Source organism: Pinus tabuliformis, chromosome 8 (assembly GCF_031772625.1).
Source record: "Pinus tabuliformis cultivar Carrire ecotype Pingquan chromosome 8, CPIR1, whole genome shotgun sequence".
NCBI lineage: Eukaryota > Viridiplantae > Streptophyta > Pinopsida > Pinales > Pinaceae > Pinus > Pinus tabuliformis.
This window is the reverse complement of record NC_142294.1, coordinates 1,091,288,643-1,091,315,503: the sequence shown is the minus strand read 5'-3', so window position 1 is coordinate 1,091,315,503 and position 26,861 is coordinate 1,091,288,643. Positions and strand designations below refer to the sequence as shown.

At 38.0% G+C, this 26,861-nt stretch overlaps 1 protein-coding gene across 2 annotated transcripts in view; it reads left to right on the top strand.

Annotated features, from left to right (window-relative positions):
- Positions 1-26,861, top strand: part of LOC149239151 (UvrABC system C protein, putative (DUF3411)) — a 158,533-nt gene that overhangs the window by 114,435 nt on the left and 17,237 nt on the right. For both annotated transcript variants that reach the window (XM_089373334.1, XM_089373335.1), the window contains exon 6: positions 18,483-18,622. In XM_089373334.1, coding sequence (XP_089229460.1) covers positions 18,483-18,622 — 140 coding nt within the window. The remainder of the gene's footprint in view (positions 1-18,482; positions 18,623-26,861) is intronic.

Sequence of the window (26,861 nt, the reverse complement as noted above, 5' to 3'; positions counted from 1 at the left end):
GCCCTTCCTTGAGAGCATATCGCCTTGTTTCCCGAGCAAGAAAGCCATATAATTGAGTCTCTGTTGTGAATAGGCCTTAGGAATCACTCCTTGCCCTTTCATTGTTCCATTCATCTAGTGGTTCCCCTTTATACCAGGTCTCCTCCAATCGGTGAAAATCCCATAAAGAGCAGGGAGCTTTAGTTGAGGTGACAGTGGGCTATTGCTCCATTTGCCTTTGACCTAGTAGTTGCTATATAGGATCCCCACTTAGAACCCCTGCTAGTTTGGGTGCAAACACAACCTCCTCTATTTGTATGTATTTTCTTCTTTGTTCAACTGAAACCTTTTGGCAAATTGCTATCCCCATGACACCCTTTTTGTCATCACTATCCAACACCCCACAAAGATGTCTCCTCACACAGGAATATAAACCACTATATGGTTTTCCTCCATGACAACCATGAGGGCACAAAAAATTGTAGCTTCTACCAGCTTTTCCCCCTTCAAGTTTGGTCACATAATTCCACAAGGGTGTCAATGCAACTTTCCTGCTAAATTTGGCAACTAGGGCCAAACTTCACCTTGGACAACTCATATGAGGTAACTGATATTTCTATTGGATTCCTCTCTCCAAGAGGTGTAGGATTGATCTAAAGATCATCTCATTCTGACATGTACAATTTTGTTTATGGTCAAATTGTCAAGGTCGGCCAACAAACTAATGTAAGCTTAGAAGCCCAGCAGTGACGTCTATTCATCCCCAATGTTTGCATATAAATACAAGGTGCCTTCTCCTTATTTAGACACTTCACTCACTCACATATCTCTCTCTCCTTCATTGATTGGGTACAAATTTCTAAGGCAACTCTCCACGCGTGCGAAGAAGGGCAGTTCTATTCCTGCGTTGACCAACGTTGACCGAAGTTGCAGGAAGAGTTTTTGAGTAGCGTTGCCTATTTTACTGCGGTTTTATGAGGGTTATCTTAGTTTGGGCAAGATGCATTTATGGGCACAAAAAACAAGGTAGCCTGTACTGTTTGACCAATGTTGATTGTAGCGTTGAATTTTGTTGACCAAGTTTGACTTGATATTTTAGGACTATTTTTGGGCTGATTTGATTTGCTGTTGGAGGATGAGTTGACCAAGTTTGACCGAGCTGTTTTGAAGGTCAAATTCTGCCCTGTTGACCAGCGTTGACTTTTTGGTTAGGGCTTTCTATAGCTACTGTTTGTTGGGACAGATTTCACTGTGATTGGGCAATTGAATATTGCATATTGTACTTCCTCTCTCTGTTGAACTTTTGAAGAATAATAAGAAGAATTGATCAAAGGGTTTCCCCACATTGGGGTTTGTCCCTAGCTGGCGCCATATCTTGTGTCCTCTTGTCTTGGCTTGTCTTCTACTGTTATTGTTTATGATCTATCTGCATTTTACTATCATGTTGATGTGATTAGCTAATTTGGATATTGATATTGGGCTAGTAAGAAAATGGAATTAAAATTGCTTTTAAGCATAGAACATACCATTGTTATCTAAAATTAACATTTCCGCTCTAGCATTTCAGTGTTCTCTTCAAGTTCATCCCCTTCCTCTTCAAACCCTTCCTCCTCATCATACATTGGGTCACTCATATGGGGACCACTATCCTCTTGTTCTTCTTCCCTTCTATTCCTACTCCCCCTTTCCATCATGAAAACCAAAAGTGGAATGATACATAGAAGCCAAAAGAACACTATTTTGGAATATGAATATAGATGGACAACCTGTAATGAAATGAGCAAGAAGAAAAAATGGGAAAGAGTAGGAGAGGGAGGAGAAAAAATACAAACAACAATGACAGAAAAATGAGGGAGTTTGGGGTTTGCACTTACCTCTTTAGCTCTTGTAGATGGAAGCCCTTCTTTACTCCTCCAAGCTCCTCCTCCTTCACTGCTTCTAGCTTCTCCTCCTCCACTTGTTCAAGCTCTCCTCAAGCCTCTCTTCTCTTCTCTTCTTCAAGCTCTCCAAAAATTCAAAAGTGAGGAAATGAGAGGGGGAAATGAACTTTATCCCCATCTATCATTTCCCTAACTCAACCTAAACCTACCCCCAACTCAATTTAAACAATAAAATAAAATAAAATTAAATACTTTTTTTGGGTCCGCTGTGCGGAACCGCTCGTTGGGCATCGGATCTGCTCGGGATCCATAGGGATCCGTGCTCTATCCGTTGTGGATCCGAGGCAAATCCTAAGCCAGATCCGCGATTCAGAGTCCAGAACTGCAGATCGGGCTAACACAGTTCCGAAATTCAAGGAACTGTGATTTCGGACCCTATCCGCGGTTTTGAATTTCTAAACCGTGAATCTGACGGCAGATCCCCCATGAATCCGTATGGGACGTGGATCCCGGTTTAGATTGGGGGGGGGTCGTTTCCTGCAACACTGAGCATGAAGCACATGCTTGTCTAGAAAAATAATAATAATAATAATTTTTCTTTTGCTTTTTACATTCTCCAAAAGATACTGCTTCTTCAGAGTTCAATGAATATGCTTGAGAGGTGAATTGCTGCCTTCGAAACATAATTTCAGTTAGTCCTTAAACATGCTCAGGGTTTGACAGAGATTACCTTTTATGTATGGAGACATATTCAAATACTTGGTTCCCTTAGCCAAGTACTAGATAATGAGAACAAATAAATCACCATAGTCTTCTCAAGAGATTTGTGAAGATGCTAATGCAAGATTCAAACAGATACTGACTTATATAAACTGGTGCAGATACATTTGAAATCTTCAGATCTTCATATAGCATACCTTTCAGAATTGAATGCTTCATCTTGAAGACAATAACCTCGGTCAACAAAGATGGATGGAGATTTGACTTTGCCGTAATGAGTAGTATAATGAGAGCATCCTTAGGCACGGGTAGAAATAATACCTTTCATGCCTTCCTCAAGGACTTTCCAGGAGCTTCTTTCAAGGGTATCTCCTAAGAGGTGATCCACAACTTTCTGCCTTTACTCCTGCTCTGATACCATGTTGAGAAACCAAGTGGAAGAGAATTTCTGAACTATTGGGAATTACTTGTGAATGTATTAGGTTTTCTTTACAATTTAATTCACTTCATCAAGTAATTACACTTTAGAAATTAAATGAACAATAAGGAGAAAGAAGAGATCACAATGCACAATAACAAGAGACACCAGAATTAGGTAAAAAACCAAGACAAAACCCCACAAATGGGAAAACCCAACCAAATCTTTCTTAGAGAGATTCTTCAATGATACATCAAGACAAAGATTATACTGACCCAAGAAGGCTTCCACAAGTGCTAAGGCTCCACAGCTGAATGTCCAACAAAGATCACCAAGGAGAGGTTGATCCTCTCATCATGTCACAGAATACAGTGAGATTAGGACTCAGATCTAGGCTCAGATCTTGGACCTAGACTTCAGATCACTATAATAATAACAAATCTCGGACACTAGACTTAAGATCACAATGATAATATGCAGATCTTGAATACCAGACTTCCAATCACAATGTAATAAGCAGATCTCAAATACCAAACATCAGATCTCAATGATAATATGCAGATCTTGAATACCAGATTTCAAATCTCGATGATAATAAGCAGATCTCGAATAGCAGACTTCAGATCTCAATGATAATAAGCAAATTTCAAACCTCTGACTTCAAATTATAAGTGTAATAAGCAGATATCGAACGTCTGGCTTCAGATCATGAGAATAATGAGCAGATCTCTAATCACTGATTTCAGATCAGAAATGTAATGAGTAGATCTACAGATATCAGATTACTTCACATAGGAGAGCGGATGAGTAAGGTACGTGTGTTCCAATAACATACAAAGGAGAGTGAAATAACCTCTTTATATAGCCATCCTGTGATCCGAATGAATGAGTTTCTAAGCAATCCAACTAGCCATCATGTGATTTGAATGAGAGAGTTTCAAGGCAAGCCAACTAGCCATCTTGTGATTTTACTTAGCACTTGTGGAGTCACTTGAAAACATAAATAAAATAACAATTTCTTTCTTTCCAAAAATACATTTTGATCAAATCAAAAACATGGAGAACATGCTAGAAACAATAATAATTTTGTTCTTCTCAAGGACAATGATAATTATGAAGACCAACCATAGCTACACATTCTTCAACAAATCACACATTGCAAAAATAATTCACCCACAACAATTCTCCATCATCTATTAATTTTGAAAAATCTGGTTTTTTCCAACCCACAGAGATACAAGGAAAAATACAACATCTGGAGCTTGTGACTTTGCTCCCACAGAATGAATTCAACCCAAGGAATTTGACCTCAAGGAAATCAAACTTCGAAAGAAATCGGCCTGGAGAAATTGGCGCAAATACTTAGCTAGCAAAATCAACCCATGCCCTACTTGCGTGGCACTATTCTGCACTAGGGAAAACTCAACCCTCCAACAATTCAGATTCCTCTAGATGAAATCGATCTCCTTGCAACAACTCGGCCCTCCAACAATTCAGATTCCTCCAGATGAAATCAATCTCCCTCCAACGATTCAACTTCCTTTAGATGAAATCAATCTCCCTCCAATAACTCAGCTTCCTCCAGATGAAATCAATCTCCCTCCAGCAACTTGGCCTTGCAATCTCCTCCACTTGGCCTCCTGGATTCACACTCAATCCACTTGCACTTCTCCTTTGTGCACTTGGTCCACTGAGCCACTTGCACTTAGAGAAAATCGCTCTCTTCTTGATGACTCGCTCACTTGAGTTCTATGTGTCTTCAGCGCTTCCCTAAGCTTCCTTTATAATATTTATTAAGCGCAAATCCCTAACCCTAATCTCCCTTCTAGAATTTTCTTGGAGATCAATGATTGAGATTATTTCTAAGTCAAATAATTAAATTAATTATCCTTAGAAAATGACTTAATAGTCCATTGAAGCGAACAAAGTTCCTTCTTCGAATTAATTACTCTAGAAGACTTGGAATATAAAGATATCCATGAGGATACAAATAATATATAATAAATGTGTGAATAAGAATGATCATACAATGAGAGTGAGAGGCTTGCTTATATACCAAGTAGGTGTCTCTTCTTGGAGAGTCATGTCTCATTTAGACATGACTCTTCAACATAATTACTAATTAACTAATCATTATTTATGATTATTATCATTTACATGATTTCCCATATATTTATTGATAACATTGCCTTACTCTTCAGAAAGCTTTGTCCTCAAAGCTTGTCGATGAAAAATGCTTGATCTCTTTTTCAGTTTCGAATGTTTTTTCATCTCGGAACAGTGATATTCGTCGATACAAGTTGATATGATCTTCTAAGTGACAAATAAAACTGTCGCACTAAGAAGGGATCAGACCACCCTAGATTAATCTTTTGTGGAATATTCTGATCACTGGAATTTTGTAACGACTTGTCATCATAGGATTGGATTGAGGTTACATCACTATTCTCTGGAACATCAGTTTGTTGTTTCTGTTCTGAATGGTCCCGATACGTAGCTTGGTTGAGTTGTCTACTCTCATGATTCAGATGTCAATAGGGAACCTTTTTGGTTTGACTTTCCCTTATTAGGTGTGTGGAAATTTTTTATTTCCTTTTGGTACTACAGTTTTTGAGTTAGGTACATAATCTTCGTTTGGAATTTTCATCATCTGGATTGTAACATGTGAATGTGTTTTTTCTTCCACTAATTGATCCTCTTCTTGAGTTCTGCTATTGACTGGTTCGGTATTAACTTCCTTATCTTCAACTTGGACTGTTATGTCTGGAGACTTCGATACTTCTTGAGTAAGTTGCTCTAACTTGTCTTTAAGTGACGTCTTATCACATTTAAGCTTCTTTATTTGTGTAAGGAGGTTTTGGTTATGATTCCTTAGACGTAAAACCTCTTTGGTTTCTGATTCATCAACCTTATTTTCACTGTTTTGACTTTTAAGTTTTTCATCTTTTAGATCTTTGATTTGTTCTAATAATTTTTTATTAAGGTTTTTAAACATAAAGTTTCCTCTTTTTGTTCTGATAAGTGCTTCTTGAATTCTTTCTTTGTGACTTTAGTTTTCTTCACTTGTGCAAGTAATTTTTCGATGTGGTCCTTGAGGTGAGAAATTTCTTCATCCTTTTCCATTACTTCTTTGTAATGCATATCCACAAGATTTTTATGTTCGTGTTGTGTGTTGTAACGCTTTCTTGTTTTGCTGAAGCTTGGTTATCTTTCCATCCTCTTGATCTTTTCGCTGCAATTTCTTGGTACACTGGATTACATCGTTTGGCAGGAGTGATGATGGGCTTTCAACTTGCAATGTGGATTCTGTTTTCTTCATTTCCTTATTAAAATCAACTTGTTGTCGTTTATATCTTGCCATTAATTATCCTATATCTCTTGCAATTGATTGTTTTTCTGTATCACTTAGAAGTTCGACTAAGGTAAAAGTTTTGTAACATTTTGTGCAAACAAAGTTTTGATTTCTGAATGATTCTTGACAATTAGGATATCCTTCTGAACAAAAATGACATATTGCAAAGAAACCACTATTCTTTGTGGACGACATCTTTTTGTTTTTTCTTCACTTATTTTATCTCCATTTTTTTTATTTTTTATTGTTATTCCTTTATATATATATATATATATTAAGGCCTTTTTATTAAAAACACAAAGTGTAAGCTAATCACTTAACGAATGTAACTGCCCTTTCTGTAAAATTAATTAAACCATCAAAAAATTATTTTCATACTTGTTATGAAAAGCCACACCAATATGTCGTACTTGTTGGTGCGTATCTCCTCAAAGCGAAGATGAAATTGGGCTACAGATTAATTGGCGTGAAACAAGGGTTTGAAGTGGCGGCTGTAGATTGCTTGGAAAGCGGTTGGTCAGAGTAACTGCGGTGAGTGGTGAGGGTTGTTGGCGACAAAACAATTACAAGTTGTGATGAAGGATCGTCAATTGACAACAAATGGATTGCGGCTAAGGTTGAGACGATGGCGTGGGTGGTTTGAAGACAGTCGATGCTGGCACTTTGGGCTGCAATGGAAACGAAAATGGCAGCTCGGTGACTATGCAACCTCCTACGTTTTGGGCTCTGTGTGACGGGGATGTCAACAATTTTTATTTTTAATATATATTTAAATATATATTTTTTTATTTACGAAATGAAGCGAACAAGACGGACGACATGAATAAAGGTAGCCGACAGGGGGCATAGTAGCGGAGAACAACGAGGACAACGGTCACAGGGTGGGCACAACGATAGCGGAAGGTTGTGGAATGAGGTCAGGCTTGGTAGCTAGCAGCTACAATGGCCTGTCGAGATGCACAGCAGCTGCAACGGTCTGTCGAGATGCACAACGGCTGCAATGACCTGTCGAGATGCACAACAGGCAGAAGGGAAACATTGGATAGAGGAGTGAAGAATGTGGGACACGATGGCGGCGAATGACAACTGGTTCAATGACGGAAAGAAGAAGGCGGCCCCAGTTGCAGTCTATCAGTGGCCTGTGGGCAACATTGTCTAAGGTGATAAGTCAAGTTATGGTTGCATACAGCCACACATAATTTTTATTATTCTTATTTTATATATAACCTTTTTGTATTTTTCTTTGACAATATATATATATATATATATATATATATATATATATATATATATATATATATGTATATTTTATTTTTATTTTTTATTTTTTTTACAATGTTGCACGGGTATCGCTCCCGGTTGTTGGAGAGAAAGTACCCCAAGCTCCGACGCTCCTGGGAGCTTAGGAGCTAGTACGAAACGCTTCAAAATAGGCAGAAGCTTTGGTTGGAATGCTGGAGCTTTCTGGGGGTTTGTATCGGCAAAAATTGCAGTTTTTGAAGCGGGTTTCAAGTGGTAGCTTGGATCGGGAGTTCGTAGGAGCTCCGATCCATCACGCTCCTCGATGGATTGGAGCTCCTATGGGCTCCTAATCCATGCGTACCCGAAGAGCCCCGAAAAAATGGGCGCAATTTTTTAGCGGCAAACTTACTTAGAATTGGCAGCAAAACTGATTCAACTCTTTCTATATAATTGTCCCTTATCAGCTCTGAATTCATCAACAATTCAACTCTGTTCGCCTGTCATGAGGAGTAAGTTGCTGTGTTCGCCTGGTGATTTTGTTTCAGTTCATGTTCACTGGTGAGGAGTAAGCCATTCAAAACTCAGAATTGTGTTTGCCTGCCGTGCTCTCCCATCCATCTCCCATCTGCCGTGCTTTCCCATGCATCTTTTTCACTTGCCTGTAAGTGTTTGTTTGCATTCTAATTTTTGTTTGTTAAATGTTTGCATCGAATGACTTTTAAGTTTTAAAGTTTCTTAATTTTACCTCAAATTAACGGTGTCGTCTCATTAATTTTTATTCGTAGATATTTCGATGCAATTGCTAGATTTCAGATTAGTATTACCCCATGGATTTTATTTTTTTGCTTTAATTTATTCAATGTCCAGCAATTCAGTGATGATTCTTGCCTGCCAACAGAAGGCACAATGATCTTGCAGCGCTGTGTTCTCCTATTCTCCTTAAGAGTCTCTTGAATTTATAATTTATTCGCTGCTGTGAGATCTGTTTATAACTTTAAACTTAATTATGCTGTTGTGAGATCTGTTCAATGTGATATTTTGTTAGTGGATGTGTATGAAAACTTGCCATGACATTATCCACCAGTTAACCAATAATTTTATTATTTTAAGTTACTGGCCTTCAAATCGCATTTGATAGTATCATGCTTCCTAGTTTCACCCAACCTCTCTGGTTACACTGCAAGCTAATGGTGTGAGGCAGGTTACAACTAACAACTCCAACCAAAATTCGTGCAAAGCATTACATGCCCAATGAAAAGAATTCAAATAATTAACTTGTTACCAGTACAGTGTTTATGTAATATTCTATCTGCTTTCTGTTTTTCTTTCAAAATTACATTAGCTAATAGCAATTACAATTACTCATTTATGATCAATTTTTTTTTTATAATAAATGTGTTCATGACTAATGTATTTCCTCATAAGAAATTAACCTAGTGTATTACAGCTAGCACGCGCTAAGTGTGACAGAGGTGCAATGCCAATGTCTCTGGGATTATGTTTTGCATTTATGGCCTTCACACTTTCGCTTTCATTTGGAATTTTGCTTTTGTTTTAATGTTGTTTTCTTCGCCTTGTCACGGAGTGGTTGTTGTTGTTGTAATATTTGACACACACATTAACCCCCGTACTTAGCCTCTAGGCTCCCCCAAAACAAACGCTAAAATTAGAGGTGAGGAATATTTGGCTCCCCCAAAACAAACGCTAAAATTAGAGTCGAGGAATATTTGGAAATGTGAGGAGGTCCCCACCTTCTTCTCCTTGTCTTTGTCTTTTTGTCTTTCATTATCATTACTACTTGGATTCGACTCATAAATTATTTGAACATAGTCCCTATGCTCAATATAAAATTCAGTGTTGCGAACATCGCGATTAAATCGACGAGGGAAAAAATCGGAAACAATCGTAAAAATCGGGAAAAAACGGAAAAAATCGTAAAAATTGGGAAAAAATCAACAAATACAAAAATATTCTTTTTTTTTCAAAATTTTTAATATTTAAAGCATCTACAACATAAAAAAATACATTGACACATAAATATGATAAAAGAACTAATATATAAGATGTGTAATATGATTTCTAGTGCTACATCACACATAACAATGAATCATGTTTTGCATAGTAAGTCCTGACTCCTGAGTCCCAACTTAGCCTCAAAATATCAACAAAAAATATAATGATGTATCTCATATCATGAGTCATAATGTCATGTACAATGAAATGAACCAAATAACTAATACTACTGATTCCCTCTGCCCCTCTTGCGAGAAAATGCAATAGCTTTCCCTTTCCATCTAGATGTAGATGCCGGTGGAGTTGGTAGTGGACTCTGTTGTGCTCTAGAAGTTGAAGAACTAGGAGCTGCAGTAGGTAGACCTCATCCTCTACTGGTGGTAGGGGTAGCCTGGGTAGGTGGTGTCACATCCTCCTCCTGTTGCTCCTCCTCCTCCTCCTCTGCCCCCTCTACGCCTTCCACTACCTCATGTTCTAACTAATCATCAACAGACTCCATGAGAGGCCTCTCGGCCTCAAGCCTCCATGCAGTAGTGGTGTCAATCCCATGCAATGAGATGGCCTCCATATCAAGTGTCTTCTAAAGTTGCCTCACCCACAATCGAAGATTGTAGTAGATGTAGACCATGTCATTAAGTCGATGGGATTCCAATCTGTACAAAGATAATAAAATAATAATTATAAAAAAGTATTATTTAATGAATTAAAAAAATTAATTGGAAATTTGGAATATTTTAAGTTTTAAGTTTAACATGTTGCGCTTCTTGGTGTGTAGTTTTTCAAATACAATCCAATTGCGCTCGCATCCTGAGGAGCTACATGTTTGGCTTAGGATTCGAATGGCAAGCTTTCATAGGTGGGGTACTTTGGCACCATAGCTTCTCCACCATGCATTTACAACAAAATTACAAATAAGATAAACATAAGAAAAAAATGAAATTTGAAAGTTGAAGCAAAGTATGAAGTTATGAATTTGAAGGGACAATGAAATTTGAAACAAACTAAAAAATACTTGGCATTTTAGCTTTCCTATCAACCACAGCCATATCAAAGCTAAATGTGCCACCTGCCATCCCGTATATCTCCATTTCTTCGGAGATTTCCGCACGTCCTGCTAGAGATGGCACCATCCTCTGAACATAGGGGAAGAATCCATCCATAATCTCAGCATCAAATAAGAACCCACAAGAGTACGAAAATGCGGGGTTCAGCTAGATCCCTGCAGCATGAATGGGACGATGGAGTGTGTTGTTCCATTGTTCATCAATCACTTCCCATAGGAGGCGTAACCCCTTATCTCCCTTAGCATCATAGTAGGCCCGAATGGATTCTTTGGCCTTGTCCATGGCCTCATACAAGTAGCCCATTGCGGGCTTGTCACCATCAACTAATCGAAGAACCTTTACCAAAGGTTCAGTAATGCTGCACACCTCCTGCACTCCCGCCCAGAAGTTTTCCTGGTATGAAACTAATCTGCATATGGCCTCTCCCTTTGGTTTGCAGCTAAATGTCAAAGCACGCCACTCATCTGAAAGAAACATTCTCTTCACATCCCACATAGAATTCAAGAGGGATTGAAGAGATATGAAACTGGTGGCAAACTGTGTAATGGCGGGGCGCTCCTTGTTGTTGGTGAATGTTCTCATCAAATGAAGCACATATGCATGATTATATATAAATTTTGTAATGCTTTTTGATGAGTCAACAATATCTTTGACAAAATGAATTTTTTCTATGTCCTCTAACATCAAATCAATGCAATGTGCAGCACAAGGTGTCCAAAATAAAGTAGGATGCCTCTCCATAAGCATCTTGCCAGCAACAACATAATTTGCAACATTGTTCGTTATGACTTGGACAACATGTTCTGCACCCACCTCCAAAATAAATACATCCAACAAATCACATAATAATTTTGCATCTTTGATATGTGCAGATGCATCAATAGATTTCATAAACATTGCCCCCTTGGGACAATTAACCAAGAAGTTTCTAAGGCTTCTCCCCTTTTGATCGGTCCAGCCATCTGACATCACAATGCATCCTGTGTGTACCCATGATGCCCTAAGCTCCTTCAATCTTTTGGTGCAATCAACCTTTTCATCTTGAAGAATGCGGCCTCTAAAGTCATCATAAGAAGAGACTTTGTACCTTGTGCCAACAATTGCAATAACATCAACAATAGGCTGGAAAAATGGATTATTCCTTGCAACGCTGAAAGGAATATCACTCCAAAGAAGAAATTTGTCCAACAATTTGTCAGCTTCTTCTTTCTCTTTTTTTTTAAGCATTGAAGAGATAGATGGTTGTGAACTAGCCATGGTTCTAGGAACAAAATATGATGAGCTAGCTACAGGGTTGGTTGTAGATATTGATGCTGAAGTAGAACTAGTGCCACTTCCATATTCACCTCCTAACACTCTATTCCCTGCTAGTTGATTCCTTAGATCTGACTTTGACAGTTTGGCTTGCTCTAATTCTTCCAATTATCCAAGGACTCTTCGAATGATTTCCGGATTTGTATTTTTGCAAGGCCCTATCTCATGTCCAGGGATTTTTGCAAGGTGATAATTCAATCTATAAACCCCCCCTGTCATATGATGCCCACACAACTTGCAAGACAAGTATGATCTATCAAACCCTCCATCAGGTTCACCATATTCCCACAGAGGGTTCTATTTCCTTGGCATGTTTGTAACTTGGTTGAACTCTTGAGTTTTAATGTAAGCTGAAGTTTGAAGTTGAACCTATGGCACAAGAAGAATTGCAAGTTAAAAAAATAAAATAAATTACATACATGACACAACATTTTGAATTTTTGACCAAAAAACCTCAACTCAATGCAACAATAATAGAAAAAATGCACATTCAAACCCAAACAAAAATGATGCAAAAAATTGAGCACAAGAAGAAATTAAACAAATAAATCTAACAATCAAGTTTTTGCATTTTTGACCAAAATGAACCCTCTTCACTCTATGCAACAAAAATGAAAAAAAACCACAATCAAATCCACTCAAAAATCATTGATAATCAATGGGTTATAGAAACCCAAGAAAAAACAAGAAAAAAACAAAAAAAAAATGGCCAAATTTGGTGCCCATACCTGGAAACCACAGTTTGCCGAAGAAATTTGGTCCAAACACGAATTTGTCTTGCTTGGGATGCTAAAATCTTCCGTTTTTCTCTTCCTCTGCCTTAGTAGTCGCCTTCCTCTCCTCCTTAGCTCTCAAACAAGCCCTCTGTCTGCAAAAAATGACAAATAAAAACTAAGAAATTGCTTTTAAAACGCATTGTTTCGGACCCCCATGATTTTTTCCCATTGAATCGCGATTAAAAAAAAAAACCGCCGATTTAATCAGCAAGCCAAAAAAAGGGCAATTTTTTGAAAACAACGCAATTAAATCGCGATGTTCGCAACACTGATAAAATTACATTCAAATCTAAGGCACACCATTAAATTAAAATTACATTAAGGTGTAATGAGATTAAGTAGGGAAGGATCTAATGTCTTTAATGATTACATATTTGCCATTCCAATTAATTATCTTATTAATTGTTTTATAGGTCTTTTCATTACATTCTTTTGAAAAAAAACAACTTTCATAATGATTGTTTGAATGAAAATCATTCCACTTGTGTAGCAACCAATGTAAGGAAAAGAAGATGAAATAGGATATGCATGGTTTAAAATATCAAACACAATTGCTGCAATGTTGAGGTAACTGGGAAAATCAAATTTTGTTAAATGAGTATGAAAATATGATGACTAATGAATTTTCCATTGAAGTGTTAACAAGAACACAAAATTATAGATTCAAATTAGAAATCTATAAAATCTAAGGTTATAGATTCATGGTTAACAAGTGCAATGATTTATAGATTTGATAAAATTTGAAAACAAAAATTATTTTATTTCTAATCACATGGCAATCATTTTCATCAAATGAAATGATATGAATCAATATTTTGTTAAGAAATCAAAGACATCAATAACTACTAGCACTTTACATTCATCCTAGAATCTCATAACCTTTCATCTCATGTCTATATATATATATATATATTCATGGAAATGGAAAAGATCAAATTTTTATACTTAAAAATGGCAATATTTATCTTTTGGGGTCATAGAATAACACACAGTCTATGCATGTGCTACCTATAAAGAAGCCCTGCAAATAGATGGTGACATTAAAGTGGAGCACAAAATCAATTTGGAATGAGAATTGGAAGTGGAAGTATGCGCTGTCCTTGTTTTATACATTGCAAGAGACTCTTAAAAGCTTTTTGTTCTATTATTTTAGTATTCTGTTATACAATCGTTCACTTTATCCATAACAAGAAGTAGATAAACTTTATCTACTTTATCAAGTGAAGTTAATTATTTTAATAAATTGAAGTTAATTATTTTAGTATTCTGTTATACAATCATTCACTTTATAAGTTTATCCATAACAGTAAGTAGATAATCATGTACTTTATCCATAAAGTACATCCACCAGACTGAAATCACTAATAGTAATTGACTAGTTTATTAGTTTATTAGAGTATGCAAAATCATTGACTAGTTTATTAATTTATGAGAACTCAAAATATGCAAATTAAATACTAGTATTGTGAATTTTATTTTTTTGTCATTTATGTACATTGTAAAATATATTTATTTGTTCCACTTCTAATGCTTTTTTTTGTATTTTAATGTAAATTTTCAGTATTGATACCATGGATAGAGGGTTGGGCAATGAATGTGGTAACAACAACAGCAAGATGAGACCCCCACTACCTCCACAAGTTCAACAACAGAATGTAGAGGCAACAATAGGTACCCACAAGCAATCAAACAACATTTCCAAGAAGCCCTTAATGAAGTTCATGAAAAAAATAACACCCTTAATGAAGTTCATGAAAAAAATAACACAAAACAGGACAAAAAACAGTGGGGGCTGTGAGGAATGGAAATGCAATTTGTGTGACCATGTTTTTAAGGGTAGCTATACAAGAGTATGGCATCATCTTTTGGGCATACCTGAGTTAGGAGTGAAGAGTTACACATGTAACTTTGAACAAAGAATGGAGATGAGTAAGCTTCACATGAAAGCAAATGGAAACAATGAATGTCATATACCTTGAGTGGGCCTAATGGTTAAGAGCATGTGTTTCCTCCTAAGAGGTCACAAGTTCAAAACCAGAGGGGGGTAGAGTATGTATGCTTTCGTAGACTTAGCAGTCAAATCGTTGCGCGGAGGTGGGCCCCTTGTCCCACAAACAAGGGGGTCTCATACACAAATTTGGTGTCTGGCTTGAAAATGGATATTATTATTATTATTATTATGTATTTCCAAAAATAAGAGAGGTAGACATGAAGATTCATCCCAATGTATGAATGAACAAAGTTACATCCAAATTGAGACTAATCAAGGAAGTTCTAGCACTAAGAGGACTACTATAAGTGATTCCATTCAAAATATGTACAATGTTTTGCATAGGGATGCAGCAAATGATGCCACAACAGATTTTTTTTATGGCGAATGTAATTTCATTTAATGCCACTCGTTCACCATACTATAAAGAAATGGTGAGAAAAATCATAGCTGCAGGAACATGATATGCACCCCCGGGGTATAACAAAATGAGGACTTCATTATTAGATAAAGGGGTGACAAGATTGCATGGACTTATGGAGGACCTCAACCAATCATGGGTTCATTGTTCAATTGTCATGGATGGTTGGACAAATATTCAACAAAGACCTTTGTTGAATGTTATTGTCACATCACCAGAAGGGCCTTATTTTTTAAAAGCAATTGATTGTAGTTGTAAAACTAAGGTTGCTACTTTCATGTTTGAAATGTTGAAGGATGCAATTGATGAGGTTGGTCTTTCAAATGTGGTATATGTCATCACAAATTTAGCACCTGTTTGTAAAGCAGCGGGATTGATGATCCAAAGTCGATATAGGCATATCTTTTGGACTCCTTGTTGTGTACATGGCCTTAACAATCTCTTAAAAGACATTGGTAAAATACAATGAATTCCAAAAATCATTTCAGATGCGAGGGAGGCACAAATGTTCATTTGCAACCACCATGCTTCCTTAGCAATTTACAGGATGTATTCAAAGAAGCATTTTTTAGAACCTTCAGAAAATATTTTATTTTGCTTGAGAGCATGGTTGAAGTCTATGTATATTTACAAGCCATTGTTGTTTCTTCAGAGTGGAATGCATGGACTGAGTCTAAGTCACCTCAAGCGAAGAAGATAAGAGAAATGCTTCTTAATGAGGATTGGTGGGCTGATTGTAGATATGTTGTCTCTTTCACAGCTCCAATTGTGGAGTTGATCAGGTATGCTGATTCAGATTCTCCTTCTCTTGGAGAAATATATGAATGTATGAATACCATGGTGGGCAAGGTAAAACACATCATTTGCCAAAGAAACCCTTCTTTGGAGCTTTTCCATGAAATCCACAAGTTGATAGCGAAAAGATGGCTTAAACTCAATACCTCCCTTCACATGGCTGCATATGCCCTTAATCCAAAGTGGTATATGGAAAGACCAAATATAATTCTTCCTATTGATGATGAAGAAGTAAAACAAGGGTTTCTTGATGCTATAACTAAGATATATACTGTTGATGAACCAAGTATGATACGGGAGCAATTTATTGATTTTGGTACATTAAGCCCTCCTTCATTCAGCCAAGATGCAAAGAGGGATATCAAGCATTATGCTCAGAAGAAACCCCTTGGATGGTGGAGAATGTATGGGGGCCAGGTCCCAAAGCTTCGAAATCTTGCTTCACGTTTGATATCTTAGGTTGCTAGTTCCTTAGCTGCTGAAAGGAATTGGTCCACTTATAGTTTCATACACTCTGTTAAGAGGAATAGACTTACCTCTAAGAGAGCAGAGAAACTTGTTTATGTGCATAGTAGTCTTCGACTTTGTTCAAGGAAGCTACCTGAATATTTAGAAGGACCTGCTGCACGATGGGATGTGAACGCTGAAGATGTTGCCCAAATTGATGATGATGATGACAATCCTTTACCAAATGCAGGATTGGTTGACATACCTTTAGATGACATTGTTGCATCTGATGATGATGATGATGATGATGTTGATCCAGTACCCAGTGAGGCTCAACCTTATATTGATCTCCTTGATGCTGAAGATCGTACTATATGATCATAAGCTTTGTATTTATGTTTCTATATTTTGGCTATTGGGCATTTTGAATTATGTACTACTTTAGGCTTTTGCCTTTTGAAGTTTTTTTCTAGTATGAACATCAATATGATTTTAGGTGGCTTTTAGTTTTGGTTTTAAATTTTTATGGTTGTCTCTTGAATGATGAATCATTTAAAAATTTAATTTGATTTAATCTTTACACTATTTAAAAAAAATTAATATATATATATATATATATAAAATGTTAATTTTTAATATATTATATTATTGCCGCTCCCAACTTGATGTTTCCTGTAAATTTGGGCAAAGCTTCTATCCATACTGGGTACTCGTTCCCACATATCCAAAGTACCCACGTATTGGAAACTCATGCAACATTTTTTTTTATGATATGGCCAAAGGCCTAGTAGCAACTGCAGAATGGAGAAGCTCCTTCTTCGTAGCAAATGCTTGATTGACGACAACAAGGCTGTCGGGAGGTTGATGGCCAAAGGCCTGGTGATCAGCGAACGTGGCTCTGATACCAAATGAAGCGAACAAAGTTCCTTCTTCAGATTAATTACTCTAGAAGACTTGAAATATAAAGATATCCATGAGGATATAAATAATATATATTAAATGTGTGAATAAGAATGATCATACAATGAGAGTGATAGGCTTGCTCATATAACAAGCAGGTGTCTCTTCATGGAGAGTCATGTCTCATTTAGACATGACTCTTCAACCTAATTACTAATTAACTAATCATTATTTATGATTATTATCATTTACATGATTTCCTCTATATTTATTCATAAGATCCACAATGATTAATTGACTTTAATTATTGTATTTTAAAGGCGTAAAGCACTTGCTCCACCAAGCAAGCGCCTAGAAGAGGCAAATAATGTCTTCCACCTGCTAAGGCGCCAAGCCGATGTAGAAGACCTTCCGAAGCTACCACAAGCTTCAACACCATATTCTTTTGAGTCATCCTATTTTTCTGTCAAAGCAAAAAGGCTAGTGGTTCATGCACAACTAGTAACCCTAAACAACTTGGGACCGTATCCCATGACCTCCCATTAGAATTGCTCCTTTCACGATATGACTGAATCGATTGAGGTATTCCTCGGGGCTAGATTATATTTTTTTCAAATGCGAGCTTGTCTTTTTATGGACAGTAATCTTGGAAATAAGCTTGAGCCACCCTCATACATTTAAGTGAATAGTAGAGTTTGCTGGGACCTTGCCAACACCATACAGAAATCTGTCTGAGTGTTACATCAACAATTCAGTATAATCAATAAAGATATTCACAACCACCATGCAGTGGTGGGGCATAGTCACAACCATTGCTCCAAGTTGCTGCTAGATGACAGCCTGAGGAACATTGGAACTATGGTTCGCACACATGATGTGCGTCATTATCTATATATATATATATTATATATATATCTTATTTTTATACTTTATTAGGACGATCCTTATGTTATGCTTCTCTCTGAAATTTTATACCCCCCGTACTGGAAGCTCATTCCCTTGTCCCAGAAACTCAATACAGCATAATTAATAAGACATGAGGTAGAATTTTGTATTTCTGACTGTTTGGTTTATATTTTAAGTTGTCTAGACTCTAAAGAGAGTGAGGTTAATCATTTTTGCTCTCTAATAATACAATGATGTAATATATTTGTTCCATTTTTTCCTATAGGTTGGTACGGGAGCAACAAATTTATTGATAAGTGCTAGGAAGTCTATTGGAACGGATTTCGCTGGAGAAGCAGAGGATGTACCAATAGTTTCAACAAGTATAGCCTATGGAGTGTACATGGCAGTTTCTAGCAACCTAAGGTATGGACATTTATCTTGATAATGGAGAAATTGCAGTGCTGCCTCCTGAATTTGATATCATTTTGCTGTACTTGGAATTCTTTATTGTCAGTTGTATTGCTCGACTGTGACTGCCTGTTAATGATGTTCTGGAATGTAGAATATTGAGCTTGAGTTTATAGATCCCCATCTTATTATGTTCTGGAAGGTAAAATAATGAGCTTGTTTTTATAGATCCAGTCAATCTGAGACTTCTAAAATTACAGCTCACGTTCCTATTATGCTGCAATGTCTGAATGTCGTGTCTAGTCTGTGTGTACACTATTTAGGGAGACTAATGAATAAATGTAAGCTTTTGGATTGATTTCCCACCATCAACTGCCCTATAGCTATACGTTCACTGTGATACCTTTTTAGATATAGAAATTACTAAGATCAATAACGATTGCATTTTCTAGTACAGGATATATAGATGCATCAGATTGTCAAAAACGTTTTCAGGGTGGAATGCATTCGTAATGATCTTTATATTTTTAAATAGTTATGCAAATTTCGTTGAAGTGTTCCTTGTGCAATAGCAACTGATTAGAGTGGGTTACACCATCCATTTGAATTTTAAATGTTTTTTCAAGTATTTTTTGCATTGTATTGTGCAACATGCTATAGGCTAACCCTATCTACATTATTACCATGGTTGAGTATATAAAACAAAAAAGAAGATATGCTTAACAACCAGAGGTGTTTCTGGCACTTCTGTGATCTCAATGACAATAGCTTAAAAACTTGTTTAACTTTGCATTTCTATTTAACAGTGGTGATGGGGACTGAAAACTATAATAGTTCTAGGAAATCTATTACTGTAGATGTTCCACTAGTAAGTGGCTATATGAATATTAAATATCAGATTAATATAAAGCCTAGGTCTTCTGTGTTATTGAATAGCCATCGTCTCAAATAATATTGTAGATTACAAGGGAAGTCCAGCAGAATAATTTTCTGTGCTCTAATATACATTTTCTGGTCAATTTTCTTGCATAAATATTGAATTTAATTAAATATCAAACTCCACTAGTGGCCACAAATTACTAATGGGATTATTGAAAAGTACAGCAATGAGTAGGCATTGGGAGTGCTAAAGCATCTCCATAACGCTGAAAAAGAAGTAAATGACTGTAGAGAGCATGAAAAAACAAAATGGGTGAGGATTCAAAGGGCAACAAGCATGGAGCCAAAAATCAACAAAGCAACAGTCATCTCTTCTAATGTCTAACACTAAGAAGAAGCGTGTGATGAGATTCTTTCTGGGCACTAGTTTTGTGACTGGAAGTTTATGCTATCTGAGTGTTTGGAACTGTCCAGAAGCTGGTGGCAATAGGTGATGAGCCTGGAGTTAGTGATGTGGAGAGATCTGTTTCTGAGACTTTTATGTTGCAGGGGAATCATCTTATGGATACCTTTCTGATTGTTATACTATATGAAAATCTGCAAGCAAATGTAAGAGTCTTTGTCCAGGCAATTGTATCAGCCACATATCTGCACCGTGGAAGATTCTCTTGTATCATCAATTTAAATTGGTCCATCATCTAGTCTTGATTGTAAGAGTCTCTATCCAAGCAATATATCAGCCACAGATCTGTCCCATGGAAGGTTCTCTTGCATCTCAGTTTAGTTTGGTCCATCATCCAGTCTTGATCTGAGGCCCTCTTGGTTGCGTGACATTATCTCGTCCCCTAAGCTCTTTAAGGTGTCTAGGTCAGTGGTTTGTGTTTGTTTGAGCATTTAGAAGGCTTGGATATTTGTTGCTCCTTTGGTCAGATGGAACTTTTTTGGGTGTTGTGTTGGATGGGATCTGGCATGGCAACCTATTTGGAGCTGGCTAAATCAGGGGTAGTATAATTCTGAGTGTCCCGGATTTTAGTTTTGTAGGATAAGTAGGAAAGGGGTCTTCATTTACAGGGGATCTCTGGGATTTTTCATGTAGGGATTGGAAGGATTGGAGTTGGCCCACCAACAGGCCCTTTATTGTGCAATATATCAACTATCAAATGCATTATGCATTGCTGCTTCTTGAGGATTAGTACGTGCTGAATATTGACATGTAGGGTTCTCTTTGGAGTGGTTGAGGATGGAGAATTGGGAAACCACTTCGACAGTATGATTCAAAAAACTTTGCTCTCCTTTGTGCTGGAAGTGCCCTTTATCTCCTACTTTGAGTGCTAGATGGGCATCTTCTGACATTGAGGCCGGATCGATTGGTCGATTGCACAATGTCTGGTCACTCTGTCTAAGCTGTGAGCTCTGATTCTTTGCGTTTTAAGTGGTTTACTAAGGATTGCCTTGTAGAGCCCATCTTGTGAAAAATGGGTTGATAGATGGCTTTTGCCCCTGTTGCGGTACTAATAGGCCTTGAGACATATTTTATGGAAGCACGGATTTGCTAGATCTTGTTGGTGGTCACTGCAGGACTCACATTCAGTGTTACTTCTGTTATGAACAAAGTTCATAAACTCAATAGAATAGTCAGAAGAACTGAAATATGTAAATATCCATGATAGGACAATAATTATATTATATAGTAATGTTTGAATACAAGTGAGATGATGATGTGGCAATTGAGGGTCTGCTTTATATACCTAGGCAGGTACCCTTTATGAACGGTCATGTCCTTAGGGACATACCTCTTCATTAACTAATCACTAATTAGTTATTATTTATGATGTGTTATTATTATTATATTTACATTATTTATATCTATATTTTATTCATAACATGGCAACAGAAGGCCGTAGCAAAGACAATGGTGAGGTGGTAGTGAGGCTGATGGTTGTGTATGTGACAGCGCCGTGACAGTGGCTGGAATAATGGCTGTTTCGGAGGACAGGTAGCAGTGCGGGAAGGTTTGCCTCTGGTGGCTGTAGTGGTTAAATTGAATGGCGGAAGCTACAATGGCTGTGGCAATGGGAAGCGGCTACGGCATTGGCTGGCTTGATAGCAGTCGGCAGCGTAGGGAGATTCAACCCGATCCGGCTGATGGTCTTGCCTGCGGAATGCGAATGCGTATGGTCGATGAGGCTGGGCTGGCTTGCAGCTGCGGTTCTTTTTTTATTTATTTTCATTTAATTTTATATGATCCGTTTATTTTTTTTATTTCCTTTTCTTATATGTTCCTTTTTTAAAATTTTTCTTTAATATATACTTTTTTTTCCTTTTTCCTTTTTTTTTAAATATATTTTTATTTTACTCTTTTTTTTTTAAATGGCCAAAGGCATGAATGACGAAACTACAAAATGGAGAAACTCCAAACTTCGAGCGAAACACTTCAGTTACACGACAAGAAGGTTGATGGAAGGTTGATAGCCAAAGGTCGGATCAGACATGGCTCTGATACCAATGTAATAGACAAAGTTCGATAAATGTTTTGGTACCAATGTAATGAACAAAATTAGATAAATGCTTTGATACCAATGTTATGAATAGAGTTCATATACACAATCAATGTTGCACGAAGCGGAAGCGAAGCGAAAGCGTTTTTTGGAAGCGGGGACGCCGAAGCGTCATTTTCCAAAAATCTAGGAAGCGAAGCGTCTGCTATATATATAAATATTTATATTTTTTTGCATTTATACTCAAAACAAACATCCCAAATACCAAATTAATTGTAGAAGACATGAAAACATGCATATTTTTGCATAAATCAAGATAGATATAACATCCATTGTACATTAATGATTAATTATTCGAGCATCAACCATTTAGATGCATCAACCATCTAGAATCTAGATTCTTCTCCTTTTGTCTAGCCTTTGCCTCTACCTCGATTGTCTAGGGATATTAGTCAACATTGCCCAATTTTGATCAAACTACCTAATTCAAGACTTAAAATATGGTAGAAAAAGCTTAACATGCTTGATTATTGATTTTGACTTGACTGAAAGGTAATTTTTTGCTAAGGGCGTGCCGCGTGACAAAGGAGTTCAACAATAACACCACCAACACTAGGGTACATATAGGGCTTGGTGCTCTTGATTAAATGCTAATCGCATACCTTCATACTTGATATAATCTAATGAAATGCCACAATCCCATTGATCCTGAATTCCTGAAAACTGTTAAGTCTGCTGAATTTTGAATAGGATATGAAATTCTATTTTCTCCATATGAAGTCCAATGAGGTTGGAACCACTCTCAAACATCCTGAGTCATTTCATGGTAATGTTAAAAATTTAAGTAAAAGGATGAAAATGAAAAATAAAGGAGAATGTCACTTTTACTTTAAGAATTTAACATTACCATGAGGGAGCATCTACTATATTTATATTTTTTTTGCCTTCATTCGTCACCCTAACCCAAGGTGGACCCACCCCCAACAAGCAAACTCACCTAAAATTAAAAAAAAAATTGAAAAAAAATGATTTTCTAAATGCTTTTCCGGAAGCTTTTCTGGAAGCGTACGGAAGCGTCGGGAAGCATACGGGAAGCGTACGCTTCCTCCTCCGAAGCGCCACGCTTCCGATGCCCGAAGCGTCGTACGAAGCGCGCTTCGGCGCTTCGGAAGCGGCGCTTCCATACAACGCTTCCAAATTTCCAGGAAGCGTCTAAAAATGCCGAAGCGGCGCTTCCGAATTCGGAAGCGCCGCTTCCGGCCAAGCTTCCTAGGCGCTTCCGTACGGGACGCGCTTCGGGGCTTGGAACCGTGGGGGGGGGGCGCTTCGTGCAACACTGTACACAATAGACTATTTCAGAAGATTTGAAATATGTAAACATCCATGATAGGACAATAATATTGTTAATTTTAGGATAACAATGGTATGTTCTAAGCTTAGAGCAATTTTGCTTCAATTTTCTTTATTAGCCCAATATCATATCCAATATAGCAATCAGTTTTTAAAACCGCTCACAAAAACCGGTTACCGGTCCAACCGGCCGGTTAGCTGGCCTGCCGGTCGGAACCGGCCTAAAAACCCGGTTAACCCTGCCTTGTGACCGAAATTTAGCCCTAACCGGCCAAAACCGGCCGGTTTAGGACGGAACCGGCCGGTTTGTAGCAAACCGGCCGGTTCCGTCCTAAACCGGCCGGTTTATGGCAAGCCCACCGTAACTTATGAAAAAGCGCAGGCAGTTTGTGGTTTAGGGGTTTTGGGGGGGAGGGAAAGGCATTTTCCCTCCAAAAAGGCCCTCTCCAAGCTATAAGAGACCCCTCTCACTCTCATTTGTCTCACACAACTGATTTGGAGTGTTTGTGAGTGTTTGTGAGTTTGTTTGTGAGCTTGGAGAGTGTGGAGTTTATGCTGAAGTAGTCATCTTGGAGTTGGAGTTGGAGCTATTTTGGAGAAAGTGTGTAGCTGTCAGTGGAGTTGCCATCTTCAAGAGGAGACTAAGGGAGCTAGTTTGCATTTTCAGGTAAGGATTTGCACTTGATAATTCCTCATTTGAGTCTGCTGTCCATGAATTTTTTTTTTGTGTTATAAACTTCTCACTTCTATGATCTACCATCCAGGGAGTCATCATGCCTCCAAAAGCCGAAGATACTGCATGGGCTCATTGTGATATGATTGATGGCAAAATGATCTGCAAATATTGCCAAAAATCCATTCAAGGAGGGGGTATTAACAGGTTCAAGCAACACTTGGCTGGGATAGGAGGCCATGTAAAGCCATGTGGAGCACCAAATGAAATAATAGGGCATATTAGGGCAGAATACCTTCAGAAGTTTGAAACTCAAGTCACTGAACCAATAGAGAAGTTTGTGGCTACACAGTTTGGGAGTCGAGACTCAACCAACTGAGTTTGATCATGATGACTGAGACTCATGAGAAGTTTCAACTTCAAGTGATAATGTTGATCACTATTATAGTATTAGTAATTACTATTATCATATATGTAGAGTCTAGACTGAAGTCTTGTAGTAGGCCACTGGCCCCATAGTTTGTAGGCTTTATTTTTGCACTCTAGTGGCCATTTAGAGCCTCATTGCTTATGTATTTTGTCGATGATATGTATTGCACTCGGTGCCATTTTGATATATTCACCTTTAAGGCTTTACATGGTATATCAATGAGCAATCTTTGCATATTTTGTCTCTATTGGCTTGGAATCATGGTTTTAAATCTTAAAAATAATTTTTTTCATTAAAAAATAATTATTTAATGTATTTTTCTAAAACCGGTTCGTTTAGACCAAACCAGTCCCGGTTAGACCGGTTCCGGTCGGTAAACCGGTTCATTAGGTGGACCTGTCCGGTCATCGGTTCCGGTTTTAAAAACACTGATCAACATGATAGTAAAATGCAGATAGAACATAAACAATCACAGTAGAAGACAAGGCAAGACAAGAGGACACAAGATATGGCACCAAGGAGGGATAAACCCCAATGTGGGGAAACCCTTGATCAATTCTTCTTATAATTCTTCAAAAGTTCAGCAGAGAGGGAGAGAGAGAGTTCAATTTACAATATTAACTTGCCCAAATTGATCAGTCAAAACAACAGAAACAGAAAGCCCTAACCAAAAAGTCAATGCTGGTCTACAAGGCTGAAATTGACCTCCAAAACAGCTTGGTCAACCTTGGCCAACTTGGCCTCCAACAAGAAGATAACGCACAGCCCAAAACAGTCCAAAAATAACCAGTCAAATTTGGTCAACAAAAGTCAACACAACAAATTGAATTAGGGCAGTCAATGTTGGTCAACACAGGGGTCAAACTGCCTTGCTTTTTGTGCCTAGAACAATGGCTTGCCGAAATAGAAGTCTCCCTCACAAAACCGAAGTCAAATAGGGTCAACGCTGGTCAAAGTCAGTGTCCTGAAATTTCGGTCATATCTGGTCAACGCAGCAGCTAGAAAAGACAGCCTTCCCTTCGCACATGTGGAGAGAGAGAGAGGCCCAGAAATCCATACACAATCAAGATGAGAGAGAGACAGATGAATGAGATGAGATGCCAAAATGAGGAGACACCTTGTATTTATATGCAACATTGAAGGCTGGAGGAGGAGGCTAATTTGATGGCTGGCCGACCTTGACAATTTGTCCATAGTCAAAATAAATTCATAACTTCATTTGTACATGTCAGAATGTGATGATCTTTAGATCAATCCTACACCTCTTGAAAAGAGGAATCCAAGAAAAATATCAGCTGCCTCATAAGAGCTGCTGAAAGTGATGTTTGGCCCCAGTTGCCAAATTTAACACTTCCTCTCAACTAGGGAGAACATTACCTGCCAAACTGTCTGACAATTTGTACCAACCTTGTCACTGCACTGCTATGCTGAACCATGAAAAAAGAAGAAGTGATCGAGAATGTTTCATACCATTCTCCATTGACCTGAAGTCAGTATCCAACAACAAAGAGTGTGTCATACCACTCTTAACTGACTTGTAGTAAGTTTCCATTGATCCCAGATCAATATCAACATCCTAGCATATGGAGTACGGTAGTACACGATGCATCCATTAGTAGTACTATGGTCCCTATCCTCATTTCCCTACTCATTGGCCAGATGAGAGGTACTTCCCATGAGTCCTAGACTAGATGGGTAGGATGTGCCGATAAGAGAAGGTGAACCATTCATCCTGCTCATATGCCATAGGGGAGGGTGAACCACTTAGCCTATGCATATGCCACTATGGGGTATCACAGGGGAAGGTGAACCATTCACCCTGTACATAACGCACCACTAGGGGAGGGTGAATCACCCTATGCTCGCTTATCGCTCCAAGAAGTACCCCAAGCCCCCCGGAGCTCTCAGAGCTCACTATCCATCTCATACAGGACCCTCATAAGAGGGTCTCTCCACGACTCCAAGTCATTCACGAAAGGTTAAGAATTTGACCTTCCCGTGGGGCTTCATAAGAATATCAGCGACCTGCTCATCTGTCCCAATATGATGGAGCCTTATTGCTCCTCGCTGTACCATATCCTTGATAAAGTGGTACCTGATATCGATATGCTTGGAGCGATCATGAAACGCGAGATTCTTAGAAAGACGAATCCCACACTGGTTGTCACAAAAGATCATGTTGGTATCCAACAGATGTCCAAACAACTCACTAAAGAGCTTCCTCAACTAGAAAGCTTCGCAGGAGGCCAAACTAACAATAATGTATTCAGCCTCAGTGGTGCTTAAAGCAACCGACTTCTGCTTCATGCTCATCCATGATATTGAAGCAGGACCTAGAGAGAAGCAACATCTTGATGTGCTTTTGCGATCCACCACACTGCTAACCCAATCTGCATCAGAGTAACCATGGAGCCTCACATTCCT